General features: G+C 44.0%; 1 protein-coding gene across 1 annotated transcript; it reads right to left on the bottom strand.

Annotated features, from left to right (window-relative positions):
* Positions 1-6,190: 6,190 nt before the first annotated feature.
* On the bottom strand, positions 6,191-18,936 carry LOC123832312 (arylacetamide deacetylase-like 3). Its single transcript, XM_045859990.1, has 4 exons — positions 18,769-18,936; positions 17,327-17,543; positions 15,675-15,738; positions 6,191-6,965 (listed from the first exon to the last, which is right to left on the bottom strand). The coding sequence occupies exons 1-4, from the start codon at positions 18,934-18,936 to the stop codon at positions 6,191-6,193; spliced, it is 1,224 nt and encodes a 407-aa protein (XP_045715946.1).
* Between the last annotated feature and the right edge of the window lie 2,331 nt (positions 18,937-21,267).

Raw genomic sequence — 21,267 nt, 5'->3', positions numbered from 1 at the left:
TTTCCTCCAGCATTCCTCCCCCCTTAGTTCATGTCCATGGGTTGTATATATAAGTTCTTTAGCTTCTCCATTCCTATACTATTCTTAACATACCCCTGTCTATTCTGTACCTGTCCAATTATGCTTCTTATTCCCTGTACCTTTTCCTCCACCCCTCCCTCCTGATAACCCTCCATGTGATCTCCATTTCTGTGATTCTTTTCCTGTTCTAGTTGTTTGCTTAGTTTGTTTTTGGTTTTATTTTAGGTTCAGTTGTTGATAGCTGTGAGTTTGTTGTCATTTTACTGTTCATAGTTTTGATCATCTTCTTTTTCTTAGATAAGTCCCTTTAACATTTCATATAAAAAGGGCTTGGTGATGATGAACTCCTTCAACTTTGCCTTAGCTGGGAAGCACTTTATCTGCCCTTTTATTCTAAATGGTAGCTTTGCTAGATAGAGTAATCTTGGATGTAGGTCCTTGCCTTTCATGATTTCAAATACTTCTTTCCAGCTCCTTCTTGCCTGCAAGATTTCTTTTGAGAAATCAGCTGACAATCTTATGGAAACTCCTTTGTAGGTAACTGTCTCCTTTCCTCTTACTGCTTTTAAGATTCTCTCCTTATCTTTAATCTTGGGTAATGTAATTATGATGTGCCTTGGTGTGTGCTTCCTTAGGGCCAACTTCTTTGGGACTCTCTGAGCTTCTTGGACTTCCTAGAAATTTATTTCCTTTGCCACATTGAGGAAGTTCTCCTTCATTTTTTTTTTCAAATAAGTTTTCCATTTCCTGCTCTTCTTCTTCTCCTTCTGGCACCCCTATGATTTGGATGTTGGAGTGTTTAAAGATGTCCTGGAGGTTCCTAAGCCTCTCTTCATTTTTTTGAATTCTCATTTCTTCACTCTGTTCTTGTTGAATGTTATTTCTTCCTTCTTGTCCAAAGTGTTGATTTGAGTCCCGGTTTCCTTCCCATTACTATTGGTTCCCTGTACATTTTCCTTTATTTCACTTTTTATAGCCTTCATATTTTCTTCTATTTTTGCGACCATACTCAACCATTTCTGTGAGCATCCTGATTACCAGTGTTTTGAACTCTGCATCTGATAGGTTGTCTATTTCTTCATTGTTTAGTTGTATTTTTTCTGGAACTTTGATCTGTTCTTTCATTTGGGCCATATTTTTTTGTCTCAGTGTGCCTATTAGCCTGTTACATAGCAAGCGGCAGAGCCTTAAGTATTCCCCAGGGCAGGGGAGGGGTCAGAGAGGGGACAATGCTGCTTGCTCAGCTCTTGCCTCACTTTCGGTCACTCCCCCTACTACTCACAAGCAAATTGTGCCTTTCTGATGCTGATTCCCCGGTGGATTGGTTTGTGTATATTCTAGGACCCTGTGGGTCCCTCCAACAGACTCTTCTGTGAGACTGGGAGTTTCTCCTGCCGCTGCAACCCCCACAGATTTTTAAAGCCAGAGGTTTGAGGCTTTAGTTTCCTATGCTGAAACCCTGGGTTGTATGCACAGTCTGTCTCACTCCCCAGTTGTTCCTCCTGGTTTATCTGCACATGAATGTGGGATCACCAGGCCCACCAACTGCTTCCTTGTTGTGTGTCCTCTCTGCCCCAGCTGCCTGTCTCCGCCCCTCCTGTGAATCTAGATGAATATTTCTTCTTTAACTCCTGGGTTGTCAGACTTCCACACAGTTCAATTTCTGGCAGTTGTGCTTGTGGTTTTTTGTTTTTATTTTATTGAATATATTTTATTGATTATGCTATTACAGTTGCCCCATTTTCCCCCTTTATTCCCCTCCATCCTGCACCCCTCTCCTGCCTCCATACCCTCCCCTCCCAGCTTAGTTCATGTCCATGGGTCATACATTTAAGTTCTTTGGCCTCTACATTTCCTATACTATTCTTAACCTCCCCCTGTCTATTTTCTATCTACCATTTATGCTTCTTCCTATACCTTTTCCCCCGTACTCCTCCCTTCCTGCTGATAACCCTCCATGTGATCTTCATTTCTGTGATTTTTGTTCCTGTTATAGTTGTTTGCTTAGTTTATTTTTGTTTTTGTTTTTGTTTTAGGTTCGATTGTTAATAGCTGTGACTTTGCTGTCATTTTAATGTTCATATCTTTGGTCTTCTTTTTCTTAGATAAGTCCCTTTAACATGTCATATAATAAGGGCTTGGTGATGATGAACTTCTTTAACTTGACCTTATCTGAGAAGCACTTTATCTGCCCTTTTATTCTAAATGATAGCTTTGCTGGATAGAGTAATCTTGGATGTAGGTCAAGACATCTAAGACATCAAGTAATCTTGGATGCCTTTCATGACTTCAAATACTTTTTTTATTTTAATCATTGTTCAAGTACAGTTTTCTGTCCTTTACTCCCATCCCAGCCCACCCACCCATCCCTCCCCACCTCCCTCCCATTTCTGCCCCCCCCCCAGTTTTTGTCCATTGTCCTTTATGCTTGTTCCTGTATACCCTTCCCCTTTCCCCCTGAAATTCCCTCCCCTCTCCCTTCTGGTCACTATGAGCCTGTTCCCTATTTCAGTGTCTTAGGATATATTTTGCTTATTTGTTTGTTTCGTTGATTAGGTTCCTGTTAAAGGTGAGATCATATGGTATTTGTCTTTCACTGCCTGGCTTGTTTCACTTAGCATAATGCTTTCCAGCTCCATCCAAGCTGTTGCAAAGGGTAGGAGCTCCTTCTTTCTTTCTGCTGCATAGAATTCCATTGTGTAAATGTACCAAGTTTTTTGATCCACTCATTTACTGATGGGCACCTAGGCTGCTTCCAACACTTGGCTATTGTAAATTGTGCTGCTATGAACATTGGGGTGCATAGGTTCTTTTGGATTGGTGTTTCAGAGTTCTTAGTATATAATCCCAGCAGTGGAATTGCTGGATCAAAAGGCAGATCCATTTTTAGTTTTCTGAGAAAATTCCATACTGTTTTCCATAGTGGTTGTACCAGTCTGCAATACCACCAACAATGCAGTAGGGTTCCCTTTTCTCCACAACCTCTCCAACACTGGTTGTTTGTTGCTTTGTTTATGATGGCCTAGGCTAGATTTCTAAGACACATCATTGAGTGAAAAAACCCAGTGGCACAGCATGCACAGAATTATTATTCTTTTGTATAATGATATATGGCAAAGTCATCCCATAAAATAATAGTCTGTATTTTCTATGAGTATATATCTGTGTATGTAAAAGCACAGGGACAAGCTCTGAAGGTTAGAAAGACCCTAGTACCTACCCACCACCCCCAACAAAAAAAGGGAAAGTGGATACATTCAGATAAAAGGGAATAGAGTTGCAGGAGAATAATCAAAAGGGACTGTGTCTTATCTCCAGCATTTGAAGGTTTTATTTAAAAGACTATATTTATCACTTCTATAATTTCAAATTAATTTTCAAAAGGTAGAATGGTCATGGAAATCTGATTGAAATTGTGGCAGCTGTCATATTGCCCAAAAATATCTGCTGTCCTCTCTGGGGAGGAATGTGCTTCTCTGTCCCATCAGCATCAGGCTTGGCCATGTGTCTTGCTCTGGCCAATGCAAGGTGAGCAGAAACCATGAGCCTCACTTCCGAGAAGAAGCTTGGGGAGCCCATGTGTGACCCACATGTTCTTTTTCCCTCCACCATGAGGCTGGAGATGTTTCAACAGAGGCTGCTGCCTTCAGCCTGGATCTCAGAGCAGACACATATGGTGCAGAGCTGCTGCCGACTGGTGAGGGCTGAGTAATGTTTAACATGAGCAAGCAATAGACCCTGGCTGTCATAAGCCACTGAGACTGTGGGGCCATTTGTCACTGCAGCAGATCCTAACCTTTACTAGCCTATACTAGCCTAGGGACAGGAAAAGCAAGCAGTCACTCTGGAGCAGAGAGTACAGGGGGAGAGGGAGACAAGGTTTGGGGTCAGAAAGGCTGGGAGGTCCTGGGTGGGGGTGATACTGAAAGGGAACTGAGGGAAAGATCAGCAAAGACTAATTTTGCCCATTTTTCAACTTTGTCCTCAGACCTTGTTCTCCATTGCCTACTACTGACCGAAGGCCACAGTTTGGGATGCAGTGCATTGCCCTTCATCAGCTGGCACTTGCCCTGGGCTAACTGGCAGATCTTTCCAAGGAAGTCCTAGAAATTTTCTGAGAAAACTCCCAGAGTGTCTAGGTCAGGAAGTGCATGGGTGTCCATCTCCCCTGACCTATGTTAGCTGGGCACCTCAGCTGTGCATTCCTGGAGGGACCAACAGTTAGTAACTACACAGTCACTCACACTGAGAGAAGGTACAGTCAAGTCAACAAAGGAAACTGTATGTCACAATGCTTGACTCTGCCAACCTGACTCAGACAGTAGTTGATGCCTACCTGGATGGAAAATGATTCACATAAGGTTATGTGGCTCAGTCATGTCTTTCATTTTAATTTCGAGTGATGGGGAAAAAAAGAGTTAATGGGCCCTGAGGCACAAAGAAAGGGGCTGCTGTTAGACAAATCAGGGTTGCTATGCCCTGTGTCTGGGCCATCAGGTGGCCCTGGACAAATTAGCTAATCAGCTGGCCTTGAGCTGCACAAGAAAGAGACAGGAAGTGAGTGTTGTTATTAATATCTCTTGGCCTCAGTTTCCTCATCTGTAAAATGGGCTCAAGGATGCACACTTTGTAGAATTCATGTAAGGAGCATATGAGTGTGCTAAGGGACCTGTGGATGGTGTATTCAATAAAAACTATACAGAATAAGACCTGCTGAATGAGGAGGCAGAAGCCTCCCCACACAGGGTTGGAAGGGAGCTCCCTCAGCATCCAAGTTCCCCCTTTGGGGAAGTGAAATCACAGCATTATTCTGATTGAATGTGCAGTTTCAATAAACTCATACAAAGGAAGCAAAACTTCCATACACTTTGGCTCAGGATGTACTTCAGCTTCTGTAGTAGAGTGAGTGTTGATGTGAGGTAAGTAGTCCTGCCCTCCCAAGTACTCAGTTCAAGACCCAGGTGGAGTTGACCCCACCTTCCACTCCAGGGATGGCATGGGACGTGCATCTGTTCAGTCAGAACATTCCATTCCATTGCTTGTGGCAACTGGCTCTATCATTCAGAAAGCCCACAGAGCCATAGAGTTGTAACTCGGTTTCTGCTGGGACCACCAAGAATGAGGCAAATCCATAATAAAACCCTGGCAGTGTAAGTATGCATCTGGACAGGGCCACCATGGGCAGAAGTGAAAGAAAATTAAACAGAGAGAAGCACAGAATACAGGAAAGAAGAAAAGGTAGCTGATGGCATTGTTTGAGTTCCTGCATCACAGCAATTCTCATTTATTCCACTGGCCAACACATTCTCTCTGGTTTAGGTCAATTGGAGTCAGTTCTGTATCCTAAAGCAGAAATAGTCCTCCCTACACATCTTTGCTTTCTCTTGGCTCTCCCTCAGTTTCTCCCTGTAGACGTGGTTGAGTTGGGTCAGAGTCTGTCTTCATGGGTCTCTGACTCAGCACAGAGACCTTTCCAACTCCTTTCTTCTCACAGTCCAACAGCTCCAGAGCTCCCCTAGTCAGTGGCTCTGGGCTGTCTTCATCTGTCCCTAGCAGCCCATCATCACAGAAACTTGTCTATTCAGTCCTAAGTCTTCCAGCTCAGGCAGCTGAGACTGTGAACTCCAGAGGAAGAGCAGGGAAAGTGTCACCCTGTCCCAATAGGAAGACAGTGGGGCCAGTTTCTCCAGCTCCACCCAGCAGTCTAGAGCAGCAGAGCCACACCCTCCAGGCCAGATTGGAGAGGGCCCATGGATTGCACATGGTGCCTCTGGGTGTGTCCAGGGCCAGCCAAGTGGATGCTCCTGTTGCACACAGACTGGATCAGCTGGGGCCATCGGAACTCAACCTCAGTGGGCAACCCTTACATGCTCATTCACTCTCTTGCAAATGGCCAGTGAAGAGCATCTGCTCAAATTTTCCCAGTGGTGCACAGAGACAGAGAGCCCCACCTTCTCCCACCACACCTGTCTCATCTTCTGCTTTCCCTCCAGACATCAGAGAAACATGTACTCTGGGATTCTAGAACCTGGAGCAAGAAAAAGATGGCGGTCTCCACACCCTCCCTCACCTCACTTGGCATCACCTACATCAGCAACAGAGAGCCCCATAGGGAACTGGTTGATAGTGGGACCCATGCTCTCATAGCTCCAGTGGGAAGGAAGGATGATCACAACCCCTTTAGAAAATGGACCATGGCATTTAGAATATCCGTGGAGCAGGAGAAGTAAAGGTAGCCCCTCCCAAGCAGGTTGAGGGCTCCATGAAAACCATCCTCCATGTGGTGCCAAGTCACAGGGACTCCCAGGTCCTCCAGTCTCTTCTTGTACAGCAGCGAATCATCCCGGAGAAGGTCATACTCACAACTCACGATGCAAGTTTCCGGGAGCCGAAACACTACTTCATCTTCTGCAATCAGGGGCATATCCATGCAATCCAGAGCATGGTGTGTCTCCAGGTAAGCATCCTCATTATGGGGCACAAGGAGTACTTCCTGGTAGCCTCTCTTCTTAAATCTTTCTGGGATGTTTTCTGAGCCCAACCACTTTCTGTACTTCTCCCATACTTCGACAGGCAAGTGGGCATGTTTCATAACTACGCTTTTCCAAGAGGGATGGATGTCCATGTAATAACAAAAACAGCGGAAGGCAAAATTCCTGCTGATTAGGGGGACATTTGCATTCTGCTGGTAGGATGGGAGTTGGAAATCCACTAATTGAAGAGCAGCATAGACCAGAATCTGAGCACGGATCTTGGGGAGATCTGACCTGTCCATGAGTTTTTGACACATTACTGCTGCTATTCCCCCTCCAGCACTGTCACCACAGACTACAACCCGGGCTGGGTCCACCCCGTACACATTCAGGGACCTGAGGAAGTGGATGGAGGCCACAAGGCAGTCTCTTATTGGCGTTGGAAACTTATGCTGGGGCGCCTTGCGGTATCTGAAAAGGAATCAAGGAACATGGATTACACTCATCACCATGGCAGAGCCCAAGACACCTGTGTGTTGCATTCTTGAGCCCAAATTTCTTCCATTACTTCTCTTTCTGAACCCTCAGCAGGTAGACTTAAGGTCTAGGGCTTAAATGAGCTGATGGAAATAAAGTCACATGGTGCATGGCCTCAGTAAGGACAGCTGCTATTTCTACTGTCTCAATGCCAATTTGGGGGACAGGCTGTGATCACCAGAGCCCTGTCACCCCCCTATTATTGGTCAAGAACTTAGCTATCAGCAGCATGAGCCCCACCCTTCTCAACCTACCTGATGGTGCTGCCCTGAGTCACACCTGTTCTGTACATTATGGTTTCATTTATGAGCAAGCCCTGGGTGGTCTGGGTTTAGATTTTAAATACTGCTGCCATGCTTACAGGTGTTGTGGCCTCCAGGTTTGGAGGCTAAAATACCACCCAATGCACCCTGACTGATGTGACTCAGTTGCTTAGGTGTCATCCTGCAAAACAAAAGGTCACCAGTTGTACTCCCAGTCAGGGTACATGCCTGGTTTTCGGGTACAGCCCCTGGTTCAGGAAAGTTCTAGAGGCAACCAATGGATGTTTCTGTCCCACACAGATGTTTCTCTTCCTCTCTCTCTCCCTTCCTTCCCCTCTCTCTAAAAATAAATACGTAACATCTAAAATATGTATATGCCTAAATACTGCCCAGGGCCACAGATAACACATGGGTCCCTCCAGATCAGACACCCCAACTTGAGCCCATGGCTTCCCATTCAGTTGGCTATCAGCAGTTTGCCAGCCTGGTTTTGCTAGAACTTCCCATTTCAAGAGTCCAGAAATCTGGGTTTTGGCAGAAACTTTACCATTTTAAATACTAGACTCTAAGAAGTTGGGGTTTGGCTGGCTAGGTGGCTCAACTGGTTGGAGCATTGTCCCATTACTGATGGATTGTGGGTTACATTGTTGGTTGGGGCACTTATGGGAGACACCCAATTCATGTTTCTCTCTCACATAGATGATTATCTCATCTTTCCCTCTTTCTCTAAAATCAATAAAACACACACCCAGGTGAGAAAAGTGGAAACATGCTTTGGGATCCACAAAGCTTCTGCCAGCCATCTCCATTCTGTTGCCCCTATTCTTCGCTACCTGGGATGCCAATGCTTAACTCCTGATCCCTGTCTACTTTGGAGTCACAAAATAACTTTCTTGCAGATATCTGCTAGTACAATCCACTGACGACTACTTGCTTCAGCACAGCCAGGATACTAAGACATATAGGGCCACCAACTGGGTCAAGATTTCCATTGCTCCGGGTGCTTAGTGCCTTCCTATAGCCCGAATCTCAAAAGTTCGGTGGAGGGGCGCGCCCTTTTACAACTCCCAGGGAGGGTGCAGTGAATCCCAAAAACGTCGTGGGTGCCTCCTGAGATTATAGAGCTGGAACCCTGCAGGGACCCCAGAGTCCAGAAGAACGTGGCAGTGAGCTCTGGAGAGCGAGTGTGCTCGGGAGCGCCCAGGGTTCCTGAGAGACTTGCTGAGATCTGGCTGGGAAGAAAGAGACGCATTTCAAAGGTCCCTCAGCCAGCTGAAGCCAGCAAGATCAGAAAAACTGGTCTGGCCAGTTAGAAACCAACAAGAGGTTTTTTTTTTATTTTGTTTGGTTTGGTTTGGTTTGGTTTTTGTGGCTGTTGTTGGATGATTGATTTTATCTTGTGTTTTAAGTGACATTTTATTTTTCAGTTCTTACTATTTTTATATCTCGCAATCCCTTATGTTTCTCTTCCATTCATCCTAATAATATTCTTTCCAATCCAAATTTATCTCCCCTGCACTCCATCTTCTGCTTTTCTTTCCTTTTTTTATCTTGCAAGTTACTGTAAATTTGTATTATCTTTTTCTCAACTTTCTGACATTTTTTATTTTAATGATATTTTGGTATTCTTTTTCTTTTTGTATAATCTTCTTTGCTTGGCTGGTTATACTGTCATTTGATAGGTTCCCCCTGGTATCTCAGTCACAGTGTGTTGATAATTTACTATCTTTCATCTGTGTTCCATTAATACACCTCTCAAGGTTCTATACTCTTTATTCTTGTTATCTAGATCTCATCGATTCTGCCACAAGACTGTCACTTTACTATTACTGTTAATAAGACCTAGTCCATACAATTGTAAATACTACTCAATACCCCTACCTGATCTCAGCCCACTTTGCAATTTCCTGAAATATACTATGGTGGGGGTCGTCTCTATCCTTTTACACACTACTCCTATATACTAATCTTTAATCCAACCCTACCTTAGAATCTGACCTCCCACAGCCTCACAGCTTTCTAGATCCAACTATCAATCCTCTCGTCCCCAATAAGAGTCTTACCCTCTTTCCATCCTTTCTAAAACATGGATAGTGGGGTGGAGGATCACGGTTAATACTATAAGGAGCCAAAGGATAACCTATCTCTTCTCTACTGGCTGCTAATGTAAATATCATAGTACACTGTCTTGCTGTCTTAAACCATTTTGCCTTACTCCTCCAACTGATCACAAAAAAAGAGTAGGGGGAAGCTGTGAACACCAGGATACACAAAGGAGATTGCACCACTGAATCCCACAAGTATTCTACCACAAAAGTTCACACCATAATTGCAGGGAACCAGAACAGATCAATTTAAGAAACAGAGGCTAATGAGAAGAAACCCATGAACAATGAGAAAACAAAGAAACAACCCCCAATTGAAGGGAAATCAGGAAGCCTCAGGAAAAATGCTAAATGAAATAGAGGCAACTCAACTATCAGATAGTAAGTTCAAAATAATGATTATCAGAAAGTTCAATGAACTCACAATGAGCTATCAGAAATTAGAGGGAAACTACATCAATCTCACTGCAAACTATATAAACATGAAAAAGGAAATAGAAACTCTCAACAAAGGCCAAGAGGAAATGAAGAATACAATTTCTGAACTGAAGAACACAGTAGTAGGAGTGAAAAGCAGGATCAATGAAGCAGAAGATTGGATTAGCAAGCTAGAGGACAAAGTAGAAAACAACATCCAGAAAGAGCAAGAAAAGGAAAAGAGTCTCAGAAAGAATGAAGAGGGATTAAGAGAAATGCAAGACAATATGAAAGGTAATAATATCCATATAATAGGGATACCAGAAGGAGAAGAAGAAGAACAAGGGATCGAAAACCTAGTCAAAAAAGTAATGAAGGAGAACTTCCCTAATTTGATGAGAGAAAAAGTCACACAAATCCATGAAACACAGAGAGTCCCAATCAAGAGGAACCCAAAGAGGCCCACCTCAAGACACATCATAATTAAAATGGCAAATTTCAAGACAAAGAGAGAATCTTAAAGGCAGCAAGGGAGAAAAAGGAAGTAACATACAAGGGAGCCCCAATAAGGCTAACAGCTGACTTCTCAATGGAAACACTTCAAGCCAGAAGAGAATGGCAAGAAATACTCCAGGTAATGAGAACCAGAGGTCTGCAACCAAGGCTACTTTATCCAGCAAGCCTCTCGATCAAGATAGAGGGCCAAATAAGAAGCTTCCCAGACAAAAGAAGTCTAAAAGAATACACCTCCACCAAACCAGCTCTGCAAGAGATTCTAAAGGGACTGCTTTAAGGAAGGGAAGGAAAAGAGAGAGAGAGGAACACACGTACATAAAAGACAATGAATAAGTACCTATCAATAATAACCTTAAACATAAATGGATTAAATGCTCCAATCAAAAGACATAGAATAGCTGAATGGATAAGAAAAAATAACCCACATATATGCTGTCTACAAGAGACCCACCTCAGGATAAAAGACCTACACAGGCTGAAAGTGAAGGGCTGGAAACAAATCTTCCAAGCAAATGGACAGGAAAAAAAGGCCAGGGTAGCAATACTCATATCAGACAAAATAGACTTCCAAAAAAGGGCCATAAAGAGAGACCCAGAAGGTCACTTCATAATACTCAAGGGAAGAATCCACCAAGAAGACATAAATATTGTAAATATATATGCACCCAACACAGGAGCACCCAAATACATAAAGAAAATCTTAGAGGACTTCAAGAAAGATATGGACAGCAACACAATTATAGTGGGAGATTTTAACACCCCACTATCAAAAATGTACAGATCTTCCAAACAAAATATCAACAAAGATATTATGGCATTGAACAATACCCTTGATGAAATGGACTTTACTGATATATACAGAGCTCTCCATCCAAAAGAAGCTAAATATACATTCTTTTCAAATGTACACAGAACATTTTCAAAGATAGACCACATGATAGGACACAAAACAAGCCTCAAAAATTTCAAGAAAATTGAAATCATACCAAGCATTTTCTCAGACCACAAGGGACTGAAGCTAGAAACCAACCCCAAGGAAAAAAACCCAAAACACTCAAAATCATGGAGATTAAATAGCATACTATTAAACAATGAATGGGTCAAGAATGATATTAGGGAAGAAATCAAAAGGTTTCTGGAAACAAATGAAAACGAACTCACAACAACCCAAAATTTATGGGACACAGCCAAGGCAGTCCTGAGAGGGAAGTTCATAGCGATACAGGCCCGCCTAAAAAAGTTAGAAACATTCCAAACAAACAACCTAACCCTACGTCTACAAGAACTCGAGGAACAACAACAAAGACAGCCCAGAGCAAGCAGAAGAAAGGAAATAACCAAGATCAGAGCAGAATTAAATGACATAGAGACTAAAAGCACAATTCTCAGGATCAATGAATCCAAGAGCTGGTTCTTTGAAAAGATAAACAAAATCGACAAGCCTTTAAGCAGACTCATCAAGAAAAAAAGAGAGAAGACCCAAATAAACACAATCAGAAATGAAAGAGGAGAGATTACAACAGATACCATAGAAATACAAAGGATTCTAAGAAATTACTACAAAGAACTGTATGCCAAGAAATTTGAAAACCTAGGTGAAATGGACAAATTTCCAGAAAAAAATAATCTTCCAAAACTCAATGAAAAAGAAGCAGAAAGCCTGAACATACCAATAACAACAAAAGAAATTGAAGCAGTAATCAAAAAACTCCCAACACACAAAAGCCCTGGACCAGATGGTTTCACAGGAGAATTCTACAAAGCATTTAAGGAAGACCTAACCCTTATCCTTCACAGACTATTCCAAAAAATCCAAAAAGATGGGAGTCTCCCAAACTCTTTTTATGAGGCCAACATCATCCTAATTCCAAAACCAGATAAAGACACAACAAAGAAAGAAAACTTCAGGCCGATATCACTGATGAACATTGACGCTAAAATCGTCAACAAAATACTGGCAAACCTCATCCAACAATACATTAAAAAGACCATACACCATGACCAAGTGGGATTCATTCCAGAGATGCAAGGATGGTTCAATATTCGTAAATCAGTAAATGTAATACATCACATAAACAAAAGCAAAGACAAAAACCACATGATCATATCAATTGATGCAGAAAAAGCATTTGATAAGGTATAGCACCCATTCATGATAAAAACACTCGGCAAAGTGGGAATAGAGGGAGCATTCCTCAACATAATAAAGGCCATATATGAGAGACCTACAGCCAACATCATTCTCAATGGGCAAAAAATTAAAATCTTTTCCACTAAGATCAGGAACAAGACAAGGCTGTCCACTTTCACCACTTCTATTCAATATGGTACTGGAAGTTTTAGCCACAGCGATCAGACAAGAAAAAGAAATAAAAGGCATCCAAATCAGAAAGGAGGAAACAAAACTGTCACTGTTTGCAGATGACATGATAGTATACCTAGAAAATCCTATAGACTCCACCAAAAAACTGCTTGACCTAATAAATGAATTCGGCAAAACAGCGGGATACAAAGTCAATATCCAGAAATCAAAGGCATTTCTGTACACCAACAATGAAACAGCAGAAGCAGAGATCAAAGAAAAAAATCCCATTTGAAATAGCAAAAAGAAAAAATAAAATATCTAGGAATAAACCTAACCAAAGAGGTAAAAGACCTGTATTCAGAAAACTACATAACACTCAGGAAAGAAATCAAGGAAGACACAAACAAATGGAAACATATACCGTGTTCATGGACTGGAAGAATTAATATCATCAAAATGTCCATACTACCCAAAGCAATTTACACATTCAATGCAATTCCTATTAAAGTACCAATGGCATATTTCACAGACATAGAACAAACACTTCAAAAATTTATATGGAATCATAAATGACCCGAATAGCTGCTGCAATTTTGAGAAAGAAGAGTAAAGTAGGAGGGATCACAATACCCGACACTAAACTATACTACAAGGCCACTGTAATCAAAACAGCCTGGTACTGGCATAAAAACAGGCACATAGACCAATGGAACAGAACAGAGAGCCCAGAAATAAACCCAAGTCTCTATAGTCAATTAATATTTGACAAAGGGGGAAGCAACATAAAATGCAGTAAAAATAGCCTCTTCAACAAATGGTGTTGGGAGAACTGGACAGCCACGTGCAAAAAATTGAAACTTGAACACCAACTTACACCATCTACAAAAATAAATTCAAGGTGGATAAAAGACTTAAATATAAAACGTGACACCATTAAAGTCCTAGAGGAGAACGTAGGTAGGAAAATCTCAGATATTTCACGAAGAAACTTTTTTACTGACTTGTCCCCTAGAGCAAGGGACATAAAGGAAAGAATAAACAAATGGGACCTCATCAAAATTAAAAGCTTCTGCACAGCTAAAGAAAACAGTATCAAAATTAAAAGAGAACCAACTGTATGGGAAAACATATTTGCCAATGATATCTCAGACAAGGGTTTAATCTCCAAAATATATAAAGAACTTGCATGACTGCACTCTAAGAAGACAAGGAATCCAATTAAAAAGTGGGCAAAGGACTTGAACAGACACTTCTCCAAGGAGGACATACAGAAAATCCAAAGACACATGAAACGATGTTCAATATCGCTAGCTATCAGAGAGATGCAAATTAAAAACCACAATGAGATACCACTTCACACCAGTCAGAATGGCCATCATAAACAAAGCAACAAACAACAAGTGTTGGAGAGGTTGTGGAGAAAAGGGGGTCCCTAGTGCACTGTTGGTGGGACTGCAGACTGGTACAACCACTATGGAAAGCAGTATGGAACTTCCTCAGAAAACTAAAAATGGATCTGCCTTTTGACCATGAGATTCCACTGCTGGGACTCTATCCTAAGAACACTATAAAACACCAATCCAAAAGAACCTATGCACCCCAATGTTCATAGCAGCACAATTTACAATAGCCAAGTGCTGGAAGCAACCTAGATGCCCATCAGTAAATGAATGGATCAAAAAACTATGGTACATTTACACAATGGAATTCTATGCGGCAGAAAGAAAGGAGCTCCTACACTTTACAACAGCGTGGATGGAGCTGGAAAGCATTATGCTAAGCGAAACAAGCCAGGCAGTGAAAGACAAATACCATATGATCTCACCTTTAACAGGAACCTAAACAACAGAACAAAAAAGCAAGCAAAATATAACCAAAGACACTGAAATAGAGGACAGGCTGACAGTGACCACAGGGGAGAGTAGAGGAAATTTCAGGGGACATTGGGAAGGGTTCATGGGAGCAAACTTAAAGGACACATGGTCAAAAACTAGGGGGAGGGTGGTAATGGGAGGGAAGTGGGGAGGGGTGGGGGGGCTGGACTGGGAGTGAAAAGGAGAAAACTGTATTTGAAAAATGATTAAAATAAAATTTAAAAAAAAGATTTCCATCCCTCTGCAGAAATGGTTTGATGCCAAGAGCTATAAAGTGAGGCCCTTCTCTGGGTCTCTTCCCCTCATCCAGGACTAACTTCTGTATTTATTATTCTACTAGCTGCACTATGGGAAAGCTGGGAATGTAGCCACACCAAGATGCTGGCCACTGATATTTCTTCATGGCAGGTGCACTTAAACAAACCTGCAGGAAAAGCATGATCAGCAGGAGCCACACCGCCCCCCTTGCCTCCAGTGTGACCATGTGTCAGGCAGGAGGGCAAGGCCACTCCACTGCAGTGACTGCTCCTCATACACATGTCCAGGTGGCCTGGCATGGAGGCCCAGGGAGGGGCTTCCAGGTCTCTCCTGCCCCATGTCCACCAAGACCTCTTCACCTCTCCAGGTCACTGAGTGACTCTCCCAGATCAGTTAAGACAGAGACTGAATTTTCCATCTTTCTCACTTCCTTAGATGCATCTCACCAGGGTGACGCTTCCTCCTGAGAGCACTTGGATGTGATGTGACCACCGTGTTTGCAGTTGTCCTGGTGCCTGTGCAGGGCACCCTGGGCATGTAGTGGAAGGAGGTGCTAAGTGTGCAGACTGTGCAGGGCTGTTCTGCTCAAGGAAGACCAGCCCACCCAAAAGGGCTGTGCTGTGAAGCTCGGCAGCTGATCTGCTTAACTAAGCCCACTCCTCAGCCAGCTTGCAATTGATGCCATGCAAAGAATGCCCCACTGAAACACACCCACAGGCTGCCCACAGGAAGGAGTGCCCATGCTCTGCCTCTGTGTCTCTGCCCCTTCCTTCCTCTCCTCCTTGCTGGTTGCCCTACTTCCCTTGTCCATCTGACTCCCTGCCAGTCTGAGTTCCCACCTCCCACCCCATCACTCCATGGCACAGTCTTATTTCTTTGCCCTCCTCACCCTCCCCTTTACTCACCCAACTGCTACAACCACAGAGTCACTCTCTTTGGACAAACGACAGCATATCACATGGTAGGTTTCTAGAAAAGAAAGGTTTTAAAATTGACTAGGAAGGCTTAGTGGGCTTCCTTTGCCTATCATGGGCTGTCCCTGCTCTCTGCCAACTACCATGGACAGCGCTCTTGGGTCCTGACTACAGGTTCACAGCATGTGAGAAGCTGTTTGGCCATAGACTAGAGTGCTTCTGTGTGTGAACTCAGATTCAGACCCAAATTTGAATCTCTACATTGCCTCCTCTTCACTTGAGCTGAAGGAGTGTGGGACACATCCCTTCTCTCCCTGAGGTTCAATTTTCCCATCTGTGAAATGGGGATAATGATAATCATGGGTGGAGCAATGAGATAATGTGCATAAGGGGCTTTCCCCCATGCTGCCACGTAAATACTACCATTAAGAAATATTCATTAATAAATATTTGCTGTCATTGTCATTTCTTATGCAGAGAATACCCAAACCATGGTTTCATTAAACATGCTATTTTCAAAGGCTACCACAATTGATCCTGGCATTCCGCAGACTAGAAATAACCATAAATGTGATTTGCCCCCTAATTCCTGCACTTAGGGTTGAGGAATTAAAATAACAAAATGAGCTCAATTGTTAGTTTTCTTCTCTCATTAATTTTTCTCAAATCTTTAGATCGCTAGTCTCTTTATACCAGACTTTATCTCTAAGCAATACCTGATATGAAACCAAACAATGTGTTTTAGTTATTTTCATTTAAAAAAAAATCCTCAATTCCAGCTCAGTAGTCACACAATATTGTGAAGATACTAAATGGCACTGACTGGTACACTTTCCAATGGCGAATTTTATATTCCGTGAATTTTCTATTCCATTTCATACACATAGACAGGTGCCTCCCACTTTTTGAAAGTGTGTTAGGTTGGTTGGCTTTTACTAAACACCCACATTTGTATTTGTTTCAGGCTAACCAAAGGAAGTCCAAAGGGCATTTTCATTTTTTCCAAAAAGGTAAGAAGATGAAGAACAACAATAAGAAGAGGAGGGAGACGAATAGAAAGAAGGACATGGAAAGGGAAAACAGTCTTCAGGGTTTGTGTAGGAGGGAGCCCTTACAGAGGCCGTGCCGCACCCCCACCACCACCCCTGGCAGGACAAAAGAGGGGGTACGAATCTGCGTCCCACCACACCTCCCAAAATCACATGCAGCATCCAGTCCCAGACCTCTGATCTGGGTCTCTAGGCATCTGGGCTTTATCCTGGCTAATTGGGGGCGTCCATTAGCAAGGTGTCTCCTAAGGTAATTGCTTCTTAGATTTACAGCACTTTGGCTTAGGAAAGGTGTGTAGAGACCCTACTTTCACACTGTGAGTGAAACCTGCATCCTGTTATGTCATAGCAGGGAAAACCTGCATAGACATATGCATAGATGCACATGGATATTCCATGCATGCCTCCTTACTTCCAGAAAGAGGTCAATACCTTCCATATCTTGGCCACTGAGCAATCAGGGACCCGCTAGGGCCCTGGTGATCCCTGGTTGTCATGGCAGCCTTTAAATGCCAGGAGGATGACAGAAGTGCTCCACCCACCCTGTTGTGAGGCTGTCACACTACAGGCCAGGTCAGAGGGAAGGACTCTTACTCAGGCTCCCAATGATGGCTGCACCACCATGGAAGAACAGGACGCCCCTCCGGGGAGTGCAGGAGGACATCCTGGGCTGGTACACCTTCACTGGGATAGTCCCAAAGCAGAGGTCCTTGACCACCACGTCTGGGTCCTGCTTCAGGGGTGGTAGGTCATATATGAAAGAGACAAATTGGGGCATAGAGCAGATTCTCAGTTTCTCAAAAATGGTGCCCTGTTGGTGAGAGAAGAGGAAATGCAATGGGAAGGATTTCAGGGTGTCACTACTTCATGCCACTCATATGTTCCACAGATGGCTGAACCCATCCCTCCCACAGAAAATCCCCGGCCCCTCGGCCCCAGCACCAGCCAGGTCAACCCCCCTACCTCCCCAGAACAGCACATCCCAGCCCTACACCAGGTTTCTGGCCACCCCTGAGGGACCCTGTACCTGGAATGACCTGAAACACAACTTTGTAGAAAAAAACAGATCAACACATTGGAATGAGGGATGTTTATGGACAGCTTCCTCTGTGTGAGGTCCTGACACTCACACTCAACTCACTGTCTCCCCACAAATGCTAGGAAGTGGGGACTATTATTTCTCCCCATTTTGCAGATGAGAAAACTGAGTCACTATGTTTGTGAAACTGGAGTGTAGACTATGAACACCAAGGGCAGGAAGAGTACAGGAGTGAATCATCAGCTCCTGTAACTCTGACCCGGGTGGGAGAATCCTCCCGATCCTGGGTTCCTCTCCATCGAGGGTCTCTCACGAGAACAGGCATTTACAATCGCTTGTGGTTACATAAGAGACCGAAGAAACGTGTTTTCTCTGTGCCGTCTCTGCCAGCCCTCTGGAGCAGCACAGCAAATCCTTACTACCAACCTTGGCATGATCCTCACCACTACCCATCCACAGGGGTCTCATTAAATTACACCCTCCAAGAGGAACAGGTAGAATCTGACTACTGACAGAAGCAGGCTTCTGTCTCTCCAAAGCAACAAATATCTACTTTGAAGTCACATCTGTAGTTTTGCTCATAGCACCAATTTATGAATTTGCTAGCGTGTCTCTCTGTTTTGGCGTCGGCCGGTAGGTAGAAATGGGGACCGAAAGATTCACAACAACTCATTCCTGTCTTCAGGATTTCAAAGCGTGGCCAGTGTGATGAATGAGGGAAATCAGGAGGTGGGGCCACGAAGGGAAGCAGGCTTTTTTTTTTTTCTGAAAACAGGAATCATTCCTTAAATTTTGTGGCTATCAATCCATTCACCTTGCCAAACCCTGAGAATTGTTTGAGAACCATGTTTACCTAACAGGAATTATTCTTGATTCTTGTTTGAAAAATACTGACAGCCTCAACCACCGTGATATTAGTATTCATCCAACAAGAAGCTTCTGGTATGTTCTCCCCACTCTCCTCACCAGGAGAGAACAGAGAAAACACACAACTCACCCAGGTCACAGACAGCTGGAAGAGGCAGTGCAAAACCCGCAGTATCGCAGGGTGGCTGATGGCTGCAGGGATGTCTGTAGTGAAGAAGTGGCTGCAGATGACCCACAGCCCCACCCCCACAAAGAACATGCAGGCTGCCCCAGGGAGGACCAGCAGAAGGACCCACATGGTGCTCTTCCCACCACAGAGGAGGCCACAAAGAGGCTGGGCTCAGCACACACCACTTGGAACAGGCTACTGAGCCAGGAGAACGCTGACACTTATATCACAATTGGCCTTCCCCACTTCCTCATCTCTCAAAAGAATTGGTCCAGCCCAGGTGAGTCACAGATATGTTACTAACAGAAAAGCCCACAGACAGGAGAAAGGGGCGCCTGCAATCTGACCCAGCTGGGAACAAGACTTCCAAGGTTTCAGTTTACATCCTAGCACTGCACTGGAAATGACCTGGAAAAAGTCACCTGGGACATCAAAACACGATCCCTCCCCCGCCCTCTGAAGCCCTATCCACCCTGACCACCCATGCTATTCCTGAGTCTGCTGAGGAGGCCCCAGGACCTTTGCATTTACTCTCCTCTTACTGTCTCCATGGCAGCTAAGCTGAACCTCTCCCCTGTTTTGGGCTCTGCTGACATGTCACCTTCTGAATGAGGCCACCCCTGGTAACCTTATGTAAAATTATAACCCCACACCAGCAGTCCAATGCCAATCTCCACTGTACAAACACACATACACCTGCTAACATAGTCTTTATGGCTTTTACTATCAACTGAGATAACATGTACTTCACTTGTTTGTTTATTGTCTAGAGAATATAAGCTCCACTGGAGACAGGAATTTTTGTTTTGCTCTTTGCTTTATCTCCTGAGGGGAGATCCAGGTTTGGTACTGAGCAGGTTCTTAGCAAATGTCTGTTGAATGAAGAAATAAATGAATAACACTGTCCTTTTCCTTATAAATCAGGAAAAAAATGAGCTCACCATCTTTACAGGTTGAGTCAGAGACTGCTGTCAGTGTTCCACATCCTTCCTCATATATGGCAAAGTCCCACATCCACAGTAGTGATGATGACATCTCTCCTACCACCCACTCCAAGGTCACAGTGGTGGGTCTCACATGGGGGGTTGTTACCCTCCAGGAGCCATCTGGCAATGACTGACAACATTTTGGCTGTGACAATGGTGAGGTGTGGGAGCTGGCACTGGCATCTCATGGGTAGGAGCCAGGGTGCTGCTGAGCATCCTACAAGGCACAGGCAGCCCCTACAACAGGAAGTTATCTGCTTTGACATGTCAACACTGCTCAGGGTGGAAAACCCTGAGTTGGTAAGACTTGGGATTGAATCCTGGCTCTGCCAAATGGCAGCATTCTGGACGTGAGCAAGTTACTTACACTCTTTTGCCCCGGCCCATGGGGCTCAGTTGGTTGGGGCATCCTCCTGGAACCTAAAGGTTGCAGGATCTGAATCCATGTCCCCTCCCCACCCTCTCACCAGTTCTGGGACATTTCTCTACCCAAAGGTAAGGAGTCTGAGTCTGCTCTTTGTCCCAAACAATTTGTTTTCCATCCTGGCTTACATTTGCTCATATGACTTTCATAGAGAAACATGTTTTCCTGTGACATGTAGACATATGCAACATTGACTTTTATATGTGGCCTGGTGCAGAGATTCTAGCCACGACCTCTGCACTGTCAAGGATAGGCTCCCCCCACCCCTTCCCCTCATCTTCCTCTTCCTCCTGCAGCAGATCAGCCTGAGAATGCCTGCTCTCCTCTTGGTCAACACTCCCCACTGCCATGACTATGAGTGCCGCCCACACGCAAGACACCTTCAGCTCTAAGTTGCTCTAAGGTTTCAGGTTCAAATAACCAACTGCCCTCATGACCTGCTCTTCTCTGTCCCATTTTTCTCCCCTCTCAGCATTGCACCACCATGGTTTCTGCCAGAATCCCTACAATTCTCCATGATTCTTCTCTTCCAGGCCCTCCCTAAGCTGTTGGGTCCTGGCTAGATCCCAATCATGTCAATATTCATCTTATTAAGTATTCTCAGTCCTTAGTCCAGGGCCAAGTCCTCAGGCCAAGTCCAAGGGTTTCCAACAACCCACCATAATCCATGCACCATAAAGCTTGTAGCAACCACCAATGAGAGTATCTCTTCCCTCAACCCACTCACATTTTGGTGACTTCCCATCACACAGATGCTGAAAATACTTGAGAAGGCCTTCCTGTGAGACAGATTGGGTGAAAATTCTCACTCATTGTCAAGATATAAACTCACAAGCTTATTCTTTAATAAATTCAATTCTTCTGAAAAAGAAAAGCAGGATGCATGAAACTCACAGTCAGTGTGGAGCATGGGTGAAAGTAAGCTGGTCCAACGAGGCACAGAGAAAACACACGGCACAGGGAGAGTTAAGCACAGACCGTGGGTAAACCTGGGGCTTAGAGACACAGGAAGAAGTGGCATCAAGTGTTCCAGATACACAGTAAGCAAGA

This window comes from Phyllostomus hastatus, unplaced genomic scaffold, assembly GCF_019186645.2.
Source record: "Phyllostomus hastatus isolate PE091 unplaced genomic scaffold, TTU_PhHast_1.1 phas_scaffold_182, whole genome shotgun sequence".
Lineage (NCBI taxonomy): Eukaryota > Metazoa > Chordata > Mammalia > Chiroptera > Phyllostomidae > Phyllostomus > Phyllostomus hastatus.
Note: the sequence above shows the minus strand (reverse complement) of the source record. Positions and strands in the feature narration are given on the sequence as shown.

Coding starts and splice junctions, on each gene's coding strand:
- LOC123832312 (XM_045859990.1), bottom strand. CDS start 18,936: ATGTGGGTCCTTCTGCTGGTCCTCCCTGGGGCAGCCTGCATGTTCTTT. Junction 15,739..17,326: donor AGCCATCATTGGGAGCCTGA/GTAAGAGTCCTT, acceptor TTTCTTTTCTAG/AAACCTACCATGTGATATGC. Junction 6,966..15,674: donor TCTGTGGTTGTAGCAGTTGG/GTGAGTAAAGGG, acceptor ATTCCTTTTCAG/ATACCGCAAGGCGCCCCAGC.